At 36.8% G+C, this 20,654-nt stretch overlaps 1 protein-coding gene and 1 long non-coding RNA gene across 3 annotated transcripts in view; one reads left to right on the forward strand and one right to left on the reverse strand.

Moving 5' to 3' along the window:
• Positions 1–20,484, forward strand: part of AK9 (adenylate kinase 9) — a 77,795-nt gene extending 57,311 nt beyond the window's left edge. Inside the window, exons 24-37 of the mRNA XM_068416950.1 lie at positions 538–757; positions 2,972–3,034; positions 3,814–4,020; positions 5,988–6,206; positions 9,014–9,227; positions 10,089–10,290; positions 11,425–11,571; positions 13,175–13,395; positions 14,616–14,812; positions 15,339–15,508; positions 16,241–16,339; positions 16,420–16,522; positions 17,070–17,184; positions 20,172–20,484. Coding sequence (XP_068273051.1) covers positions 538–757; positions 2,972–3,034; positions 3,814–4,020; positions 5,988–6,206; positions 9,014–9,227; positions 10,089–10,290; positions 11,425–11,571; positions 13,175–13,395; positions 14,616–14,812; positions 15,339–15,508; positions 16,241–16,339; positions 16,420–16,522; positions 17,070–17,184; positions 20,172–20,374 — 2,380 coding nt within the window. The 3' untranslated portion in view covers positions 20,375–20,484. The remainder of the gene's footprint in view (positions 1–537; positions 758–2,971; positions 3,035–3,813; positions 4,021–5,987; positions 6,207–9,013; positions 9,228–10,088; positions 10,291–11,424; positions 11,572–13,174; positions 13,396–14,615; positions 14,813–15,338; positions 15,509–16,240; positions 16,340–16,419; positions 16,523–17,069; positions 17,185–20,171) is intronic.
• Positions 197–20,573, reverse strand: LOC137672608 (uncharacterized). 2 transcript variants are annotated; one of them, XR_011049602.1, is made up of 7 exons: positions 20,261–20,573; positions 13,263–13,376; positions 10,227–10,368; positions 4,260–4,315; positions 3,806–3,844; positions 1,729–1,788; positions 197–679 (listed from the first exon to the last, which is right to left on the reverse strand). It is a non-coding gene; the product is annotated as an uncharacterized lncRNA (long non-coding RNA). The 2 variants fall into 2 exon arrangements; XR_011049601.1 differs by lacking the exon at positions 10,227–10,368.
• Positions 20,574–20,654: the final 81 nt, after the last annotated feature.

The following is a 20,654-nucleotide window of genomic DNA, read 5'->3' on the forward strand; positions in this document are numbered from 1 at the left end:
GAGCTCCAACGAGCCATAGAGTTTTCCAGACATATATCTGACCTGTTTTTACTATCTGCAGGAAAGGAGACGTAGGTCATGCTGAGTGGCAAAATTCTCATCCTACACTAGAGAAGAAATTGTCGGCATTTCTGAAAAATAAATTTTCAGGCGACAAGCTTTCTGTGGCAGACGTTACCAAAATAATGTTGGGGGCACCTTCTATTTTTTTGAGAGCAGTGGCTAAGAAGTACTGTTTTTAGAGTCACACAAGCAATACTGAGGACACAATTTATTTGGGTTTAATTATTTTTAAATAATTAATCTCTGCACGTGAAACCTCAAAAGAAATACATTTGTTAGTATATCAATTAAAATACATAGTGAAGTATCAGTTTTATATTGTCAAAAGATAATACCTGAAAGTATTTTAAGTTTACTCTTAACATATACATTTAAAAAGTGAGTTTAATTTTTTTTTTTCAAATTAATTGCATTTTCACTGTGTTGCACTTTAACCTACATTGTGTAATGATAAATATCTTATTTTCCAATTAGGTCCACGGGATTTATACTGGATGGTTTCCCTCGTACTTTAGATGAAGCTCGGTATTTGTCAGAACGAGGACTCTGTCCTGATGTTGCAGTTTATATTCAAGTAGAAGAAAGAGACGTTCTTGACCGTCTTTTTCCTCCACGTCTGAAAAAATGGAAGGAAAAACAGTATAAAAAAATGCAAAACAAAAAGAAACTGAAAGACCTGAAAGCAAAAATAAGGGTAAGTATTCAGTCCTGTCTACTTTTCTGTAATTTCAGCAACACAGATCTGAACACAGATTCTAAAACTCTCAAAGCAGTGAAGAGCACACAGAGAAACAGATATGGGAACCAGGAGACATAGCCCCACACATTCACAACATTCCTAAATTTACCATAGGAACGAAAAAGAATTTAGGGCTCCTTTCCTCCTCTATGCAATTAATTCATGCAGGAGTTTAGATATCTCGCAGCCCAAGAAAAGTGTCTGACAGAATGCCAGACATCTGGAAAGTCCTGGACAAATGGCAACTGGATGGAGAGACAGAATACGGCCATAAAAAATCAAATACACAGCTCATGCACAGTACTGTTGTTGCACCCTGGATTCCCTGAGCATGGACTGTTGAGTTGAACTGCATCTCCCATAGGCTGGCTTCATAGGTACTGTATGGTGTATGTGTCTGTGTTTCCAACTATGATACTCTGCACAGAAATGTAATAGCAATAACCCACATTCTCAGTGCTGTTGCAGCTGTACAGTCTCCCATTTGAACAAAGCAGTGCCTACTACTGAACGGGTCACAAGTTACTTGAAGTAACCTGAAACCTCTATGTAGACATTTACAATCAGCACATGCAATATATTCAAAGTTCCTAACTTTCTATAAAAGTGAGATAAAGTACTTCACATGTACTATCAGAAAAGGTCTGAGCATAAGTTACTACAGAGCAGCTGACACACAGGAAGTTAGTACAACAGAATTTGGGACAAGGCTCATACAATACCAGTAAGTTTTCTGAACTGCTTGTGCCAGAGGTTGGCTCTGAGAATGCATTTAATCTAGGAGAGTTAAAGTATTTTTTTTATTTAGGCCTTCCTGATGCAAGTTGGAAATCTTGCTGGAAAAGGTGTATTCTAGTTACCAGCCTACCTTGCTGTATTAAGCTCACCCTGTAAGCAGTTACTCTGATAATTCAAGTAGCAAATACCTGTGCTACTGATCCTAGGGTCCAAACTTCTAATGAGCAGTGTAGGCATCAATGTGGCTCCTGATAACAAAGGAAAATAACAGGTTCCTATGTAAAATACATACACGAAACAGTAATACAAATTGATAAAGGCATTAAGAAGTAAGGAAAGATCAGAATCAGGATTTCCTGAGTAACAGGAATTTGGTTTTTTTGCTTATGTGTATTGCAATATAGTTTTTATTTACACTTCGAGTATTTTTCCATAGCATCCAGTTGGTGAGCAAGTCCGATGGTGCTATGAGAATGCAGCTCTGCTGGTTGTACTGTTATCCCTTCTTTTGTTACTAAAGCTGGAGGGCACAGAGAGTCTGGGAAAAGCAGATAAGACCAATTGAACACTACCCGAAAGTTTCCTTCTCCACTGAAAGAAGCTGGCAACAGGATACTGAAAGCAATGACTACACCTGCAGTGCCATGTCGTTAAGGAACACCAGAGTTTAATCACAAGAGCAGAGAAAATTAGTCTGTGCAGAGTTTCTTGCTGCTTTGCTTAGAATGCTCTGGTATCCAGGCCAGTTTACTTGGAGTTAACATGGATTTCTAAAATTGCACTATTGCCGGTGTGTTGACATACTCAGTTTTTCTGATCTCAGTTCAGGTGACAGCATTACAGTATGCAAGAACAGCAATTACAGGTTGAATCCCCATCAACCCCACTGGCCTTAAGTAGAATGCTTCTGTGTATTACTTCTGAGTTAGCCATCAGCTATTTGACACATATCTGCTGAGTATTTATGGGGGGACTATATCTCAAATGCTTATAACTTGGTCAAACTTGGGCAGTTTTAAACAGGCATAGGGAACAGCACACATTTACTACTATGCTCAGTCACCCCTGTGCCAAATGGCAGAAACCACCTGTAAGTTTAGAAACTCTGTAGCTTACCAATAAAAATATTATAATATTATAATATTTTCACTGTGATCAGAATCACAGTCTTTTTTCCCTGCTAATCTCAGTCTCAGAAGTTGCCAAATTAGTTTTACTAAAATTTACTTACACATTCACCTAGTAGAGAGGTATATCTGGACAGCAAAAGTTCAAGCTGCACAGGTAGTATTTTTTAACATTAGAAGCAACTCGAAACAGAGTTTTAAGGTGGAAAGAACAACATTAATTCTAGGTCATGTTACCAATTCTCAGAGGAGAGCTTTCATTTGCAAATATCATTGTTGTCCTGTATCTTTTTTTCACTAACAGGATGAGAGGATTGCTAGAAGAAGGGAAGAACTTTTAGCAGAACAAAACCAAAAGAGACAGGAGGTAAGAAAACAAGCTAATAAAAAGATCTTAAATATGTTTGCATTCATATCTTAGAAATTTCTAGAGCTTTTAGTCAGAGAGTTTTCAGGGCAATGTAGAACAGGAAAAATGTGATAGATTGTCAGAAACTTCTACTTAGAAAAATAATTTGTCATGATGTTTAAATTGTTTTAGAAACTATTGACTCAATTTTACAAGAATTCTCAATATGTGTTCCAGTTCAGCAAAATACTTACGAATGTGTTTAATATATCTAATTTGTAAGCATAAGAATAGCTCCACTAATTGCAATTAGGCATGGGGTTTAAGTCCCTGTCAAATCCATGGTTAATCTAGAATAGGACTGTACCAGGATTTCTGTCCAAACTCAAATACAAAGTATATTTATAAATGCCTTAATGTACTACTCGACTGCTCATGAAATTCTGTCAACTACACTTTCAGCTTTCAAGCTTGTTTACAACAAAGTCCTGCCAAACTACAATATCATGCATGAAAAAAATACTCCTCTTATCAAAACTCAGTGCAGCACTTCAGTCTTTTAAGCACTCTTGGAACTGGTACAATGCTTCACTGTATTCCCTATGCAATACCTCTGTATTTTCTTCTGAAATATGATACTAGAATTTACTAGATTTTTGCTTATGATAAAGGATACCCCAAAATGGGGTTTTGTTGAATTAATGATTTTTCTGACTAAAAAGAGACAAGAATACCATATGTTCCTTCAAAACATCTGTATCATAGACATGAAACAATAAAATATTTTACCTTTATAGGCTTTAGAAAATAAAGGACAGGATGAAGACACTGTGGAGGAAGATAAGAATGAAAATGATGATGTTGAAGCTATACTTAAAGAAGAATTTTTAGAAGAAGAAGAAGAAGAGGCTGAAGAAGAACAGGAGACTGATGCTGTTGACCGCATACAAAATGAAATTGCAGAACAGTTTGATGCAGAAATAGATGGTTTACAAGATGTACAGGTACCTATTCCACTGCTTATTTTGTTAAATTATATGATCACATGATGCAAGGAATTTTCAGTTTTATTTGTCAAATTTAAAAGTTATAGTGCTTAAACAATCGTGCTGCTGTACTCATGATCTAAATGTGAGCAAGATGAAGGCTGTAGTGAGAAGGTATATACTTTAAAAAGTATATAATTTATAAGACTAATATTGTGGGGGGAAAAAAAACAAAGGAAACTTTTCGGTAGACTTACCCAGTCTTGGGGTCCTTATTTCCTTTTTGATAGGTCAGTTGATGAAGGCAACCAAACTAGAGAGTCATAAATATATGAACAGTATTTCAAAATAATTTTTAAGGCGAAATTCTTATTAGACAACTCTAATTTTTTATACAGTTCTTAGGAACATAATTTTATTGAAATCAGTGCAATTACCTACAGCAAGGTAACCTCATCTAACTTTGGATTAACTTTAGATGTAAGGTTTGCAAAATGAATCCAACCTTTACCAACACCATAACTGTGGCTGATTCAAGGGTCACTTTATTTTAATAGTTAATGGATTAAATGTCAGGTGAATTCAGAATAAACTCCTAACATTCTTTGCACTACAAGGAAGCATAAGCTGTGTGGAAAAGATAAATATTTTGTGCTCAGAGATTCACCTTTCCATTAATTTTGGAAGAAGGTGAATTGAAAGTACATTCAACTTTCAAAAGTGACAGTAAAATGTCATAATGTTATTGAACTAGTCAATGCATATAATAACGTATCCCAATGATAATCACAAAAATAATTTTAGGGGTTCTGAATGAAGCTTGTGGCTAATTTCACTTCTGTGAGTATTAACTAAATTTGCAAAATAGAATTGGAAAGAATTTAGGATAAGGCCCAGAAGAGACAATAAACAAGAAAACCCAGTAGCAGCCTTAGCTCTTTTCTTGAACAATACAACGTTTCAAGTTAAAGCTAGTGGAATACTATAGTTCTTGGAGCATTTTTCTCTCTGTCATTTGGGAGCATATAATTTGTTGCATTAGTAAACTGATGAAAAATTTGATCAGAAAAGGAACAACCAATTAAGAGAGTCAGCAACTTCTGTTTCCCTCAAGAAGTACATAAATCTCAGCGACAAGAGATGACTAGCATTTTAGAATTCATTATTATATTGACTTCTGCTTACGACAGTAAAAGGAAAGATCCAAGACTGTGGATCTATGTAGATACTATATGTAAGTTAAGCAATTACACAGAAGTAGTATCATATACTAGAATTACATATTGGGACTAGCTACTACTAATATCCCCTAGTTACAAGTTACTCAGTATTTTTCCCATTATTTTTTTAATTCCAAGAATATTTATGACTTTATAACTAAGTAACCTAGTATTTCTGATTCATTATTCAAGACTCTTCTTTATTGTTTTCTGATTCTTTAATTGTTGATCCTCTGACATTGTGGAATCTTGACCTTTTATGGTAAACTAAATGATGACATTAAAACACAGTAACACTTGTGAAAGTCTTAGGTTGCTAGAAAAAACTCTGCAGAAAATGGATTGGGTTTATAATTTACTTGTATAAGCTGGGGAATAATAAGTCACCAGAGAGCAGCAATATTTTTAGAGAGTAACTAAATAAGCCATCCTAAATTGTTTGGAGTAGGGAAAGAATGATATTTTATTTTTTTAATAAAAGATGCTTCTCAGGCTTTAGCTTTATCATAGTAGATTCCTCAAAGTTAACTGTCAGATTGTCCTTTTTTTTTTTAAATAGTGTGATACTTAATATAGGCTGGGTAATTTAAACTTCAGTGGGCAGGAAAACCAATTCTCATCTCAAATCAAATTTTGCCGATTTACGGTGACTGAGAACATGCTCAAGAAATCCTTGATAGTTCACAGAAAATCTTGCTGTCAGTCATTATTAAAAATGTGATCGTGTTTATGATTCTAATATTTCATTATGTTTTCATTAACCAGGAAGAACTTGAAAAATTGTTAATACCACAAATTGAGATCAATGGAGGACGGAAGCCTCACATCGTATGCTACCAAATATACAGCAAGCTGAATTCTCTAATGGAAAATCGTGGAAGCATTTTTGAGAAATGTTACCCAATAAGTTTGCCACTTGCACATAAGATGCTATTTTTCTCATATAAATTTCCAAGTTCTTATGGTCAGTGGGATCCAATCAAGGTAATGTTCTTAAATAGCTGAAGAATATTTTAAAGAAGTAATACTTTTAAAAAATATAATTCAGATAAAAAAAATTCTATAAGACAGTAGCAACTAATACCAGAAATATTTAATGAGAACTACATTACTGAATCAAAACTACACCACTGAATATACACAAGATACAGCAAGCATTGATAATAAAAGGTGTTAAGTCTTTTCAGTGTTGCAGCTAATTTAAGGCTGCAAGGCATTTAGTAAAATCTGTTACATTAGCATTAGCGACACAATAAAAGGTGGCAGCGAATCAGAAAGAAATGCCTAATTCTTAATGATGATCCACAAGCCACAGGACAACAGAGAAGGTCTTAAAGCCTTCCAGAAGCAGTAAGAACAAACTGAAAGGATTTGGGGTTTTAATTTGTAAGAAGCCACACAGGTGGCCACCAACCCTAGCAGTGGCAAAAAAGTAAACCAAGAAATGTTAAATATATGTAATACATCAGCAATAATTCTTTGTTGTCAAAATTTACAAATTTTGGAAAGCAACAAATCTAATTCCATAGTATTTTACTAGAGATCTGGAAAGCCGAGGTCAGAAAGCACTCATGTCTGTCCTCAAAAGTGGGCTGATACAATTTTCTGGGTAGCAAGTGAAATGTTAGTGGATAAATTTTTGGTTTTAATGCTAGAAATAAAAGCAGGCTGGACTGTGAGTAAATCAGAAATAAAAAGGAGGATTGATTAAAAAAGAAACAGTGAACAAGATGCAGAAAACAGGAAGTTCCTGAAGGAAACATACTTTGGCCTTCAGTTTACTATGCTAATTAATCAAGTAAGTTTTATTCCCTTTTGTATAGTCATCATGTTGGGTCTTCACCTGTTCCAGATCACGTTTATCTTTCTTTCACCTTGGCAATCAGAACTGTATACAGATCAGCTCTTATTACAGCTCTATATAATCAAAATACTTAAAATGTTTTAGGATCTGAATTGCCTTTGCCATGGCTGCATCAAATTGGCATCTAGTAATCTAGGGACATATTAACAGAAGTAGGTATTTCTTCTCTTCTGTCATTTCCAATTACTGAACCCCAGCTTATATGTGAAATTCTTATTAGTCCCTACACGCTAGACCTTGCACTTTGTTCCATTAGATTTCACTACATTTTTGTCATTCCATTTCTCCAATTCATTCATTTCTGCTGTATAGTGTCTTTTTACCAACCAAAAAGTACAATTCAGTTAGAAGAAAGAAGTTATAGAAAGCTATTAGATAAAATCAGAGTGGTGTGCCGACAGGGGAAATGTACTTGCTGACAACAATGAAAGGGAAATAGGATCATATTGAGGGTATTTTAGGATATAATTGAAATTATGAAATTGATTAAGGACCAGAGTTTTTTTTTGTAGAAATGCAGATAGAGTATATGCCAATTACTTTTAGATTAAATTCGGGGGCAGGGGGCAGGGGGAAGTAGTTATGCAACTGATTAGATAAGCAGAGAATAAAAATGATGAGCTGAGGGAGGAATGGGAACACATATGCAGTAGAACAGACTCCTGACATCTTATAAATTGAGGGCAAGCACCCTGAAATGACTTGATGCAGGAATAGGAACCTAAGAATCAGAGAAGGGTCTGACAAGGTAATGCCACACAGTAGAACAGTCCCATCCCTTACTGTAACTAGATCAACTTATCTATACATTTACTGACTCCTTCAAAGAATACTAATAGATTTGTGGGGTATGATTTCCCTCTACAAGAAGCTGAGCTGTTTTTTTGCCATTATTTCATATGTATGCCTGTAACTACTAGTTTTTTCCTTAATATATTTCAATTTGCTCAGTACAGGATCAGATTTACGGGGCTATGTTTGCCAGGATCCATCCTGGAGGCCTTTTCAAAAAATGGTCACTTTCTCCACCTTCCTTTTTTGTGGAAGCAAGGCCAACATAAGCAATAGGTTACACATTAGTCAGTAACAATTTCACTTCTGAGTCCCTTTAGAACTATAAGGTGAATGCCATCTGGTTTGGGCAATTTTTTCTACAGATGTCAACAGTTTGTTCTAAAACATCTTTTATTGACACTTTAAGGCAGTTCCTCCAAGAAGGGCTGCAACAGGGACATGAATAAGTTCTTCCATAGTGAACAGTGGTGCAAGGAATTCATTGAGCATTTCTGCAATGACCATTTCTGCCATTAGTGCTCCTCTTACATCCCAATGATCCACCAACACTAGACTTCCTAGTGGGCTGTCCGATGTGTTTGAAAAGATTTCATCAGCAGTGTATGTATTTTACCAAAAGCCTTTTTGGCTTGCCTTGTTGTGGTTTTACACTTCACCACAATATAAGTGTTGATAGTCTTTTCTGTTTTCTTCATTTGTACATGACTTCAGCTGAATACAATATTCTCAGAATATCTTCTACTGTCAGGCAGATAAGTGGTTTTAATTCACAGAGGAATAAAATTATTTTCTTTATTCTTTGAAAATCAAAAAAAGTACAGTGTTATACCTCTCTGACTACACTCTCTTGAGGGACAGAAAGTGTTACAGTACCACCTACTGGAAACAGTGAATATTCTTTCTCTCTTCAATGTTTACTTCATCTTTTTGTACAAGAATAGCATATGTATGGAAGTTCCTCAGACTCAGACAATTTATTATGTCCATATGTATGAATTTCAGAATGCTTTGATGGTTTGTTTCATACAGTTGGTACTCCTCTACCTGCCTATAAAGCCACTTTTGTATGGATGGAGGGAGAGGAGGCTTTGTCAAACCTAATCAGCTGCTTCCCATTTTATATATGCTACAGCTAAGTGAAGGAGAGGTAATCAAGCCACAACAAAGCCATGAAAACAGAGTCTTCCCTGTAATCCATCGACAATATATTTATTTCTTTTCAAGTAAAGAAAATAAAGAAACATTTATGAAAAATCCCATCAAATATATTCGTCAGCCAAAACCTAAACCAGCTGTGCCAGTTAAGATTGCAATCGTGGGACCTCCAAAATCTGGAAAGACCACAGGTAGGAGCCAGTATTATTTATAAAGCAAAGCCTTATCTAATGACTGAAGCTGTATCTGTCACTACTGCTATAAAAAAATCATAAACCATTAATATTGTTGGTCTTCCTGCTTTTCTTGCTGGGCATAGAATCTTTTAGTTACATTCTCTAGTGTCTCATTTTACAGTCAGATACTTATGTATTGTCCATCTGAATTTTATCCCAGCTTCTTAAGAAGTTAGTGACCTGGACTGGCACTTAGAAAATCTGGACTTACACTATTTATACCCCTTGTATTATTTCTGATTATTTTCTAATTGTTTCTTATTTCTTTCAGTCAATGTGATCTAATGTAAAATGAAGAAATATTCCTAGGATCAAGGACCAGAACCCAAACCTCCACATTCCCCAGTCCTCAGGTCTCTGCCTTTAGCTGGAGGAGCAGAAAATTCAGCTTACACCATAGCTTAATGATTAGAATAGGGTGTTAGAAAAAGAAGAGATGGGTTCAAATTATCTCATATTAAAGTATTTTCCATTTTCTGGATAAATGATCTAACTGCTAGGCTGTTCTGTAAAAGAGGCAGGAATGGAAGCATATTTTCTAAAATATTTTGTAATAATATCGACTACTGCTGCTGAGGTTTGTGCTGAATTGAATGCTGTTTGTGCACTGGGCATGCTCTGCACATATGCAAAGTTTTGGGCCCTTTAGGGGCCTAAGCAGGGTTAGGTCCCCACTTACCAAGATTATGCATTGGAAATGACGCAGGGAATGAGCTGAGCAGTTATCTTCTAAGCCTAAGGACATACTTTAACAGACTGCTAGGTTGTGATGTTGCTTATGTAAAAGTTGTGTGTTGAAATCAAGATATTTTGCAGTTGCCAAGAAATTTGCAAGTGTATACGGGTTACTGCGCCTGAGTATGGGAGACGCCATACGGGTCGTGTTAAACAATCAGCCAGAGAGTGAGTTGGCACTTACGCTAAAGTGGCATCTTCACAAAGGACTGACCGTACCTGATGAACTGGCCATCCAGGCTCTAGATGTGGCTCTGATGAATCACGTGTGTAATACCACTGGGTAAGAGTCTTGTTAGGGTTTTGGGGTTTTTTTCAAGACATGCTAGTCCCTTCATAGGCAGTGATTCCCATGTTATCACTGTAAAACAATTTCACTAAAACACATCAGTGGTTTATGCATTAAGAAAATAATCCCTCCAAAATTACATTCTTCACATTACTCTGGGAAACCAGACTGAAGCATAATTTTCTGCAATTTTCAAGTAAGTGTATTACAGTAAATTCAAGTAATATGCTTTATGAAAGTTACCTTTTTTTAGTCAATAAGCCAATATTTTCTATTATCCTTTGAGAACGACCATTTTCTCTCTCTTACACCAACTCCAGTATCAACTTGGTCATGCAGGCTGGTTCACCACTCAAGGTTTTTTCTGGTTTTGTTAATAACTGAAGTTATTAAGGAGAAACTGCAACCAGTGAGTCTTTCCACCTCATTCATATGGGATCCCGATTTCCTAGGCAATTTCTCCACCACTGAAACACCTTCCAAAGACTTAAAACACTTCATCATCATGATTTCGTGACCTTCAACTCCTCTCCCCAAAAAGGAGAACTGTCACAGGGAAAGGCAATTCTGGAATAATCTCTGAAAATTATTTGAGCTTGAGATCAGAATTCTTTCAACTTTTCTTTCATGTTAAATACTGGAATATTGTTTCAATATATTTTGCCCCAGTATTGCCTAATATGTGAAAAACATTTTTTCTTCAAGATTATTTTAAAAACTCTTCAAATACTGTAAATAATTTTATTTTTCACTTTGAAAACTACTCCTCCCAATCCATATGGAGATTGCCCATAGTTAAGATTACATTTCTGAATGACTGATGTGTCAGAATTTTAAAGTCCACCATTTTTATAAGTCAGAGTCATCCACCTACATTCCTATACCTTTTGCCCTTTGTGTATTTCCTTACTCTTTACTAATTCTATCTACTTTATTTTTTTTTTTAATTTGACTGTAAATTCTTAGGAGTGAGGACTATGTCTATCAAGTCAGGGCAGTGATGACTTCATGGCATGGATGTAGACTTTTGTCTCTATTGAGAACGTACTAGAAATATACATAGTCTTAATGGTTAATTAGAAACTCACTTCTTAGGAAAACTGTCTTTCTGTTTCTGTTTGTATGCAGATTTGTAATTGATGGATATCCTGTAACAAGAAAACAAGTAAACCTCTTGGAATCAGCTAGGATAATTCTAGTGAAAATCTTTGAATTAGATATGGATGCAAAGGAAGTGTTCAGAAGAGCACTGTTGGATAAGGAAAGCACGAACAGGTAGTGATGCTCCCTCATAGCAATATTTTTATCCACGATGCTGTCATTTCTCTATTTATATGCCTCAGTGCTGTACCCAGAGAGGCTGTATCTAAGCTGGTGCGTAACCCAGCTGTCTCCGAACTCCACATATGAAAAGCCTTGGGCACTGGTCCCTCTACATTCTAATGCTTTGATTTCCATAGGCCAGAAACGGAGACATAAAAGGCCAGAGGAATTTGTGGCATGCTCTGGCCAGATCCCCCGATTGCATGATTGAGGTCACAGATGTGCAATGCTGTGCACCCACTGCTTAGTTTAATTGGTTTTAACGAAACCATACATCAGAAATGTTACTAGTTCACTCTGCTGCTGAAGTTTATTATTCACTGATTCAATTATTATCAATATAAGGGAAATTGATATTTCATCTAATAAGCTCCCCTTTAAGTTTTAATTGAAGTTCTTTTCAAAAGATGGAAACAATGTATATTTTAATAATGTATACAGTTCATGAGTTACTCGTCTAAACCTTTCAATTCAGCTTGCTCCCTTCTTTGTTTTTCTAAGGAGATAAATACTCTGTTTAATGAGCTGTTGGTTGTTTTTGAGGAAGAGCAGTAAGTAGTTTATAAACGGACAGAGAATTAAAAAGAACAGAACATTCACCTTAAAATTAAATTTTACAAGAACCTGGTTCTCATTAGAGGAGGTGTTTCTAAGAAGTCCCAGATAGCTTAGAGCATTATTGCATGCCTCTTTCATTTTGCCTCTTACTTTTTATCAAGTAATCAGTACAATGCTTAATTGTTTACTGAAAGCCTAAAGACAATTTGCATTGCAAGAAATTAAATTAATGCTGTCTTTTTGAAAGTATTTACTTTAAACTTTTCATTTTAAATACCAAACTAATGACATTACACAGGCTTAAATACAAATCAAATGTGCAGTATCAGATATTTCTGAAAGGTACAACTTACAGAGAAATTCATCCTATTAAAACAGAAGTTTATCCTTTTTTTTTGCATCATTTAAATTAAGAATCAGAACAGGAAAAGCTTCTATGTTCTAGCCAAAATAGCTCTTCTGATCTTGCATAATATTTTTAGAGGTCAGATAATTTTCATTTATGTATACGTAAATATGACAGACAGTTTTCAAAATACAGCCAAGGATTATGGCTACTTCTTGATTTCAAACAACAGCATACTTCAAAATTAAGCCTTTTTTTCCATGAACAATTGACTTCCATTTTAAAAGTCTCATCGCATTTTGTCTCGGGTACCATTTAATGGTGTATTGGTAGTGTGTGTCAGTTAATATGTGCTGATACATTCCAAATCCTTTACAAAGTTATTGAGTTGTATTTGGGACATAAATAGCAAAAGTTTTGTTCTTTGTTTCTGAACATAACTGTCTCATCAGAAGTATGCTGCTTTTCATATGTAACTGCTAATATTCTTAGTAAGAAAGCTGTATTTCTCAAATATGTTCTACAGTTCCAAATAAGCAGAATTTTGTAAAAAGGACTTAAAGAGAACTCTAGAATATACACCTGAAATTGAATTATATGATCTGATCTTCAGACTCATATTAAATCAGTGTTATTTTTCATTGTTTTCAGACCTCCCTACCCTGAACATGACAGCTCACAGATTCTAGCTATTAAAAATTCCTGCTATAAGCAGCACATTGATGCAATTAGGACTTACTATAAGAAGGAACATCAGAACTGGTGTGTGATTGATGCCTTTCAGAGCAAGTGGTGGATCTGGAACAAAGTACTGCAGGAAGTTCAAGTGGTTGTTAAAGAAATCCAGATATACCTGGAAAGAATAAGAGAAGGTAAAAGAAAAACAAAGATTCTCAGAATAATATTCATTTCTTTAAGAAGCTGCAATGTAATGAGTGCATTTCAACTTGCTTTGGATGAAGCTAATTCTTGGGCACATACATACCCTCAAATTCTTCGATCTCATCTGCAGAGATCTTGAAGAGATCTCAAAGAGATCTCTTAAAGAGAGCAAAGACAAAACCAACTACATGACGGTCTGAGGCCATCCTCCAAAGAACAGGGCAACAGAATACAGCTGAAAGAAGTCAGAGGTTTCATGGACCATGGCAGATTCCTCAACACTGGGTGACAGACAAATCACAGAGAGTACCCCGGAGTATACAAGGGGAACTGTGACTTGCAGCTTCACTTAAGTGTCAGTGGAGGAAGAGGAAAGGAGGGGGGAAATGTTAATTATTAAGTTCAGAATTAAGATTAAACATGCCATCTGAGTTAACTTCTGTGCTGTGGGAGGAAAACCACTTTAGTCTAAAATGATACAGTTCCCACTTGAATTTTTGTGTGTCATCATTGGTCAGGATTAGATATGCCTTTTAAATATGCCTGTACAGTTTAACTAGAATTCCTCTGAAGGACAAACAGACTTCCTTATTGTATATCCACCTTTTGGTTCTACCTTTTACAGCTCTGTGGCTGCACCCTTCTTAAAAATTGCAGTCATAAGCCAAAAAAAATCTAAAATACATTTAACTTTTTCACATCAAGCTTGAAAAGCACAATTTTTAAATAGTTTGGGTTTTATAAGACATTTTATTCAAGATTTTGAATATATTTCATCCATTTGCAAGACATGGATGAATAAAGGGGAGGCTTTCATCACACCCTGTACTCTTTTTCACCAATGTAAACAAATAAAATAATAGCTGAAATGTTCCTTAGCAACACAAAGGAGTAAAACAAGAAATCATAAATAAAACTGTCTCAGGGAAAACAGACTAGTAAGTTAAGCATGCAGAGTATTCCACATCACTAATAATTATTATATTTCTTAAGTAAGTGCTAGAAAAATGTTACTAAAATTAATTGGTAAAATGGGTTGCAACTTCATTTTAATATCAATCTACAAAAATTGCTATTTTAATTCTCATTATTTCCTATCGTCACGATTAATTATAATATCTTCTAAACTGTAACATTTCTGAATAGAAATGTTTGATGTTTCTATGCCTGTCACTAATAAAACATGATCATTAACTGCTTTTATTAACAGGAAAAGCAGCCAGCATTGCTGATTTATGCATCACTCCCGAAGAGCTGCAGTGTCGGCTGGGGGAGTTTGGACAGTACTGTCCCGTCAGCCTTGCAGAACAGGGTGAACTGGTCGACTGCTCTGTAACGTCATCACTGCAGTTTGCTGCAGAATTTCGAGGACACTATTACAAAATGGCTTCACAGGAAGAACTGGATGTAAGTGTCAAAAAGCAGCTCAGGAGGGGATTACGGGAAGAGGGAACATTGTTGCTTAAATTCATTGACTCCATACAGAAACAAGCAATGTGTAATCTGAATTAGACTAGTGTTGTTAGTATTCAAGCTCTTGTTCTGTATACTTCAGCTATCAAATGTCTAGGCAGACAAAATGCAGCAGAGAGTCCATTCAAACCAAAGCTCCTCTTACAAATTGTCATAGATCAAACACTCATTTTAAAACAACCATTTCCTCCTTTCTCCATCTGTTTTGGGGAGACTGGGGGTAGAGAGTGGCTCATGATAGCAAGATAGGGATGGATGGGGTGGGCGGATAGTGATAACTTCAACTGAGAGTGGGTTGGAAAAGAAACTACTTACCCGAGAGCAGCAGCAGCACCAGCACATGAAGAGAGGTGATGTAGAAGAAACAAGTATCTAAATTGCATGAGCCAGTCCTCTGGGGTTTGACTAACAGTCTTACAGTCCTTCTTTCATTATAAACATTTAATTTCTTTTTCTACAGAAATTCTTGAGCAGACCAGAGGTTTATGTGCCACCACTGGCACCTCACCCTCTCCCACCCCCAGATATGCTACCAAAGAAACTGACTGCAGCAGAAGTGAAGGCCTTGTTCCCTCTAAGTGCTGAAATGCAGGGATACTGTCCAGTCACCTACCTAGATGGAAAACAGAGGTACATCACTGCAGTTTTCATAATCTGAATTACAGACTATGTGTCCTATATTAACACATTAATTAGGAAGTACTTTCAAAGTACTTTTTAATAGTGTTCAGGGTTTTGACAGGAAAAGCAATTACAATTCTCTATATTGTGCCTGTGGCTTTGGAAATCAATGTAAAATCACCTTTTGAAACTCATACGGCTACAGGTTCTACAAGGATCTGTGTTGGCTTACTGTCTTTTGTGATGAAGACTGATCGGATATCGTTTGAGTTTTCTCTATCATAAGCCTTCAAAAGTTCAAAGAAATCTCACAAAACCTTAGCAGATGCAACACTAGCTGTTACGATTTTTATGAGATTCATAAAGCTCCACCATAAAGTCCCACTGATTTCCTCAGTGTGCAGGAATTTCTCATCAAGGTAGAACTGTAATAGCCAATTCTATGCTGTCCCTTCTTAATCTCCTGAACAACTACGCTTGGCATTTTAACTAGAGGAGCTCTAAAGAAGCACTATAAAAGCCCCTTAATAAGCAGATTTTGAGGCAGAGAGTCTCTCAGATTTTGAGCCTTGTAACTGTCAGTCATGTGGTGGAAACTTGGATGATCCAATTGCTACTTTTTTGTAGTTCCTATACTTGCTAAATTACCAGAAGGCTCCCAGTAGCTCATGAGTTTACATCGCACAAATGATGTTTCATATTTCTTGTGAATTAATAGTCTTTCTTGCTCCATCTTTTAAGATATGAAGCTTTGGTGCCTGGCAACATCGAGTATGCAGCAAAATACCAAGATAAGGTATATATTTTTGAAAGTGAAGAAAAACAACTGAAGTTTATGAGGTGAATATATTAACTGCATTTTAATCTTTAATCATGTCACAGTTTATACATCTTGAAAGTGCTTACTTTTATCTGGTTAGGTTACCAGAGAAGTACCGGAATCTGAAGCTTCCACGTAAACTCCCTCCAATAAAGGAGCCAATACTGCTCACTGCACTTCCCTTGGCTGGATACCTTGAACAGGCTAGTTTTTGCTTTTCTATTTCAAAACATGATTTTGCAATGTATAGTATATCCCACTCAGTTTATTTCATTTTTAATGTGAGTCTTATGGGATTCACGGGATTATATTAAATTGAAAATTGTGTACTTACAATTGAGAGGAATTTTTAAAAGCTTTAAAGTAATGATATTTGTAGCTTTAATGGAAAAAATACAAGTAAGACCATCAGAGGGGAATAATAAACCACAATATTATATGATGGATTTTCTAATTCTTTTGTTTGTCATACCTTGTAACATTATATTTTGCTTTGATTTTTAACACCGAGATAGACACAAGCCTATCTGGAATCATTTAAGGACAGTTGGTTAGATTTTGAGACATGAATATGAAATAAAAAATGATTCACGGTCACTTCCTTCCCTATTTTATACTATTTGTTATCTTCTACAATTCACTAACTTAGGTATCATATTGTTAGATTTGCATGACAACAGGATCAGGGTTTGCACATATTTTTGTTCTAGATTTCTGTAATGGTCTTCTAAAACTGTTTTCTTTCTTCAGGGAGTAGCAACTTCTCTCATAAAAGCTCTGAATGAAGTAGGCTGCTTAAAGCCAAAGTTTCCATTCCTAAGTGTAAAGAAAACTGCTCTGCTGTTTGTCGCCTGCCATTTAAAAGGTAGTGTATAAAATAATATGCTATAAAAATAATGAATTATATAAATGCAGTAAATCATCTGATACAACATTGATAACCTATTTGTGTAGTTTTCTTACATGCAACTTGATAAAATACTATTATATACTGATCTAAGTACACACTGCCAAGTTTCTTGGAAATGTGCAGGGACCAGGGAGGAAAATTAGGTTAATAGGATCAGTAGATAGGTAACTCATCTCTAACAGATCATGAGACTTTAATGACATTTTATCACATTTCTAACATTTATAATCTAAATTCTAAATTTTATAATCTAGGTGGTACTACATTTTAAACTAGTCATAGACAACCTGAATTGTCTTAAAAATTGACTAAAATTACTGTAATAAAAGGCTGCCGAAATACCATCTATCTGAGGAATGGTTTAGGTGCCTGGATGCTTGCCTTTTGTCAACTGTATCAGCTGGTCAAATAAAACTCATCAAGAAACCTTGTCTTGCAGATAACCTGAAGACAACCTTCTGATCATAAACATCTCCAACAACACATCATCTAAATATGTATATGAACAGCCTAATTGTATTGAAAAACAGCTTAAATGCACATAGAACATCTGTCATTTTCAAGAAAAGCCCTTCTTTTGCACGGGCTCAGTACCGATATACTAAATTACACAGTACGAAAGACTAGATATCCATGCAGACTTAATTAGATTTTTAAGTTTTTAGCACAGGGAAATGAAATGTTATTTATCAGTCTGCTTATCTGTGAAATTATCTGGGAAGATCTCAATATTAATGCGATTCGGAGTATTGGTATGTTGATTATTTTTAACTTCTTTTTTTTATTTATTCAACAGTCCAAGCGACCACCTTACTTTTTCATAACAAAGATAATGAGTCCAAAATTAAAATTAGGTGATTTGTACTCAGCCCACAAAATAGTGATTAAATATAACATCTCATGGAGCTACCAGAGGTTAGGACTACTCCTTCACTGAGGAAAGTCATTCAAGCTTTTTCTCCTGTGTTCATATCTGCTATTTTTTAGAATTTTTGTTTCTTGGTTTTTTGTAGTCCAAAATAGCAGTTGCAGCTAATAATCTTTTAATAGTTTGCAATCAGCCCAAATAGTGCCAACTCTCAGGACTTGGACAGCCTAGTCTGCAGCTCTGCTGTAGCTTTGGTCTGGTTTCCAGTACTGCTAGAGATTTCTGCAGCGACTGACACTTCTTCAACCATCAGTTTTGCTTTTTATAAGCTACCCTGTTCAGTGGGTGACCTTTACCTTGCCTTTTGTCATTTAAAATTTTTACTTATCCTTTTAGATAAGAGCAATCTTTATTATTTGTCTAAAGTTCTTCACCTGTTTCCTCATGCAGCTTCCAGAGCCCTCCAGAATTTTCTGGGACTATCACAGATTTTTGCTAGCATAGCTTTGTTAAGGAACACCACTGAACAGTGTGGGCACACGATCAGCCCCTGTATAAATGTACAGTTCTTAAGCCAGCAAAACTGCTTTTATACTGTAGTTTGTTTCATCCACAAAGGCCGTTTTCATTCTATTGTTAGCACAGGTTTGCTAACATAATGATGTCCAGGCTAGGAATGCTTTGCTCATATATTGCATCATTAAATCATTATTAGCACTGGATGATGAACTGGAAAGGTTATGAAACTGCACAAATCATTTCCTCTCCTCACGCAGTGACAGTTTGACCATAGGAATCCAGAAAAACAAGTTATCTTATCTTCTAATACTGGATAGAACTGCTTCCAACTTTAAGATACAGCATTCCAGTACACTGAAAAAACGCTTCTGCAAGTACAGTATTATTTATGGCTGTGTGTCTCTGAAGAGCAGTCATGCTGTCCTTGATCAAAAACTTGATCTAAGTGCTTCATCTTGTCGTCCCTTGGAAATTTTTTACATCCTATTTCGGTCTGAAGCAAGACCTTCTCATCTTCAACTTACGTGACTCACTAGTGTCACATTTAAATAGCGGACAAGAAACAGTGGTTTAGGTGCTCCTGCAGCTTCTCTAACAACAATACTGGATTGCTTTGAGTATCTGAGAAGATACAGGTGAACAATCATAAATGCAGAGAGACTTACTCCTGGAAAAAAAGAATAGGAAACCATACATCACTAGAGTGATTTAGTGCTCTTCAAACTGGACTCCTGTAAGAGCTCTACGTACAGCTGTGCTTGAGAAATCGCTCAGAAGCTGTTAAATGCAGTTTAAAGCTAGTGGGCTGAAGTATCTCATAGCATAGTTCTTCAGGCTGTCCAGTTTTTGTAGTGAAATATGAAGTACCATCTACAGGAAAAAAATGGTTATTATTTGTCTGCCTTAAATCACTCCTTGCCCTTTGCCTCGTAGTAACAATTAAAATAATAAAGAATACTCTGAGGACTGGCACTCAATAATAATGTACACCAAAATACGGCTTAGGGCAGAGAGGTAAGAAAGAAAAGAAACAATATTATCATCTTCTTTGTAAAGTTCTTGGCCTTGCCATTTCCTTCCTCCTCTGAAACATCGGTCAGCTCTTGGTGTTTTATGGGCAAAGCATTTAGGTCACAGAACAGCTGTGCCAAGGACGCAGCGGCCCAGCGCCAGCCATGCCATGCCGGGGCTATCCCCGCACAGCGCCGTTTCAGGGTATGTGCCGCATTATCCAAATTTGTCATTGCCTGGAGTCTCACTGGCCCCTCACGGCCGGAGGAGTGGGAACTCCATGGCAGCTGAGCATCCGCTTGTTGTTTCTTTGTTTACAAAAGCCTTGATTTTTCTGAGTATTGTTACCTTTTTAGAGTTAGGAACTTCTGAAATGCCAGACTTGATTTTTTGTTGGTTTGGCATCAACAGACACGGCCTACGGCAGCTTTATCTGTACTAAGAATAAAAATACCATGTGTAGAGTTGTTCCCTTTTAAAATTTCTGTAACGTAATTCCACCAAGTTAACAGTGGACGCTAAGATACCATTTAACCTCTTGCAGCGCACAACCCCAGGAGGTCGGAGCCGGCACGGCAGATGTACCAGAGGAAGCTGGCGCGGTTCGTGGAGCACTGCGAGCTCGTCCCCTACCTGGGGGCGGCCATGGCGGGCCCGTACCGGGAGCCGCGGCGCAGGCCCCCCGGCTTTGACAGCAGGCTGCGGGCTTTCCTCTCCCTCAAGGACGCCAGCCCCGGCCTCGTGTAGCGCGGGCCGCGCGCTGCCCCATCGCCACCCGCGGAGCGCTCCCGTCAGCCGCCGGTGAACAACATCACCCTTTCCAGGGCCAGCTCCTTAGTAAAGAAACCTTAAAATTAAATGTCCTTGTCCTAAGTCACGCCTCGTTTAACGCTCGTTGCGGCAGCCCACGAGCGACGAACCGCACACCGCGCGGACCGTGGGCGGCGCCGTGCGCTGCACTTACGTTATGACGCAAGGCGCGCCGCTGCCGCCCGGGCCGGAACTGCGGCGGCGCTTGCGCAGAGTG

This window comes from Nyctibius grandis, chromosome 1 (genome assembly GCF_013368605.1).
Source record: "Nyctibius grandis isolate bNycGra1 chromosome 1, bNycGra1.pri, whole genome shotgun sequence".
Lineage (NCBI taxonomy): Eukaryota > Metazoa > Chordata > Aves > Nyctibiiformes > Nyctibiidae > Nyctibius > Nyctibius grandis.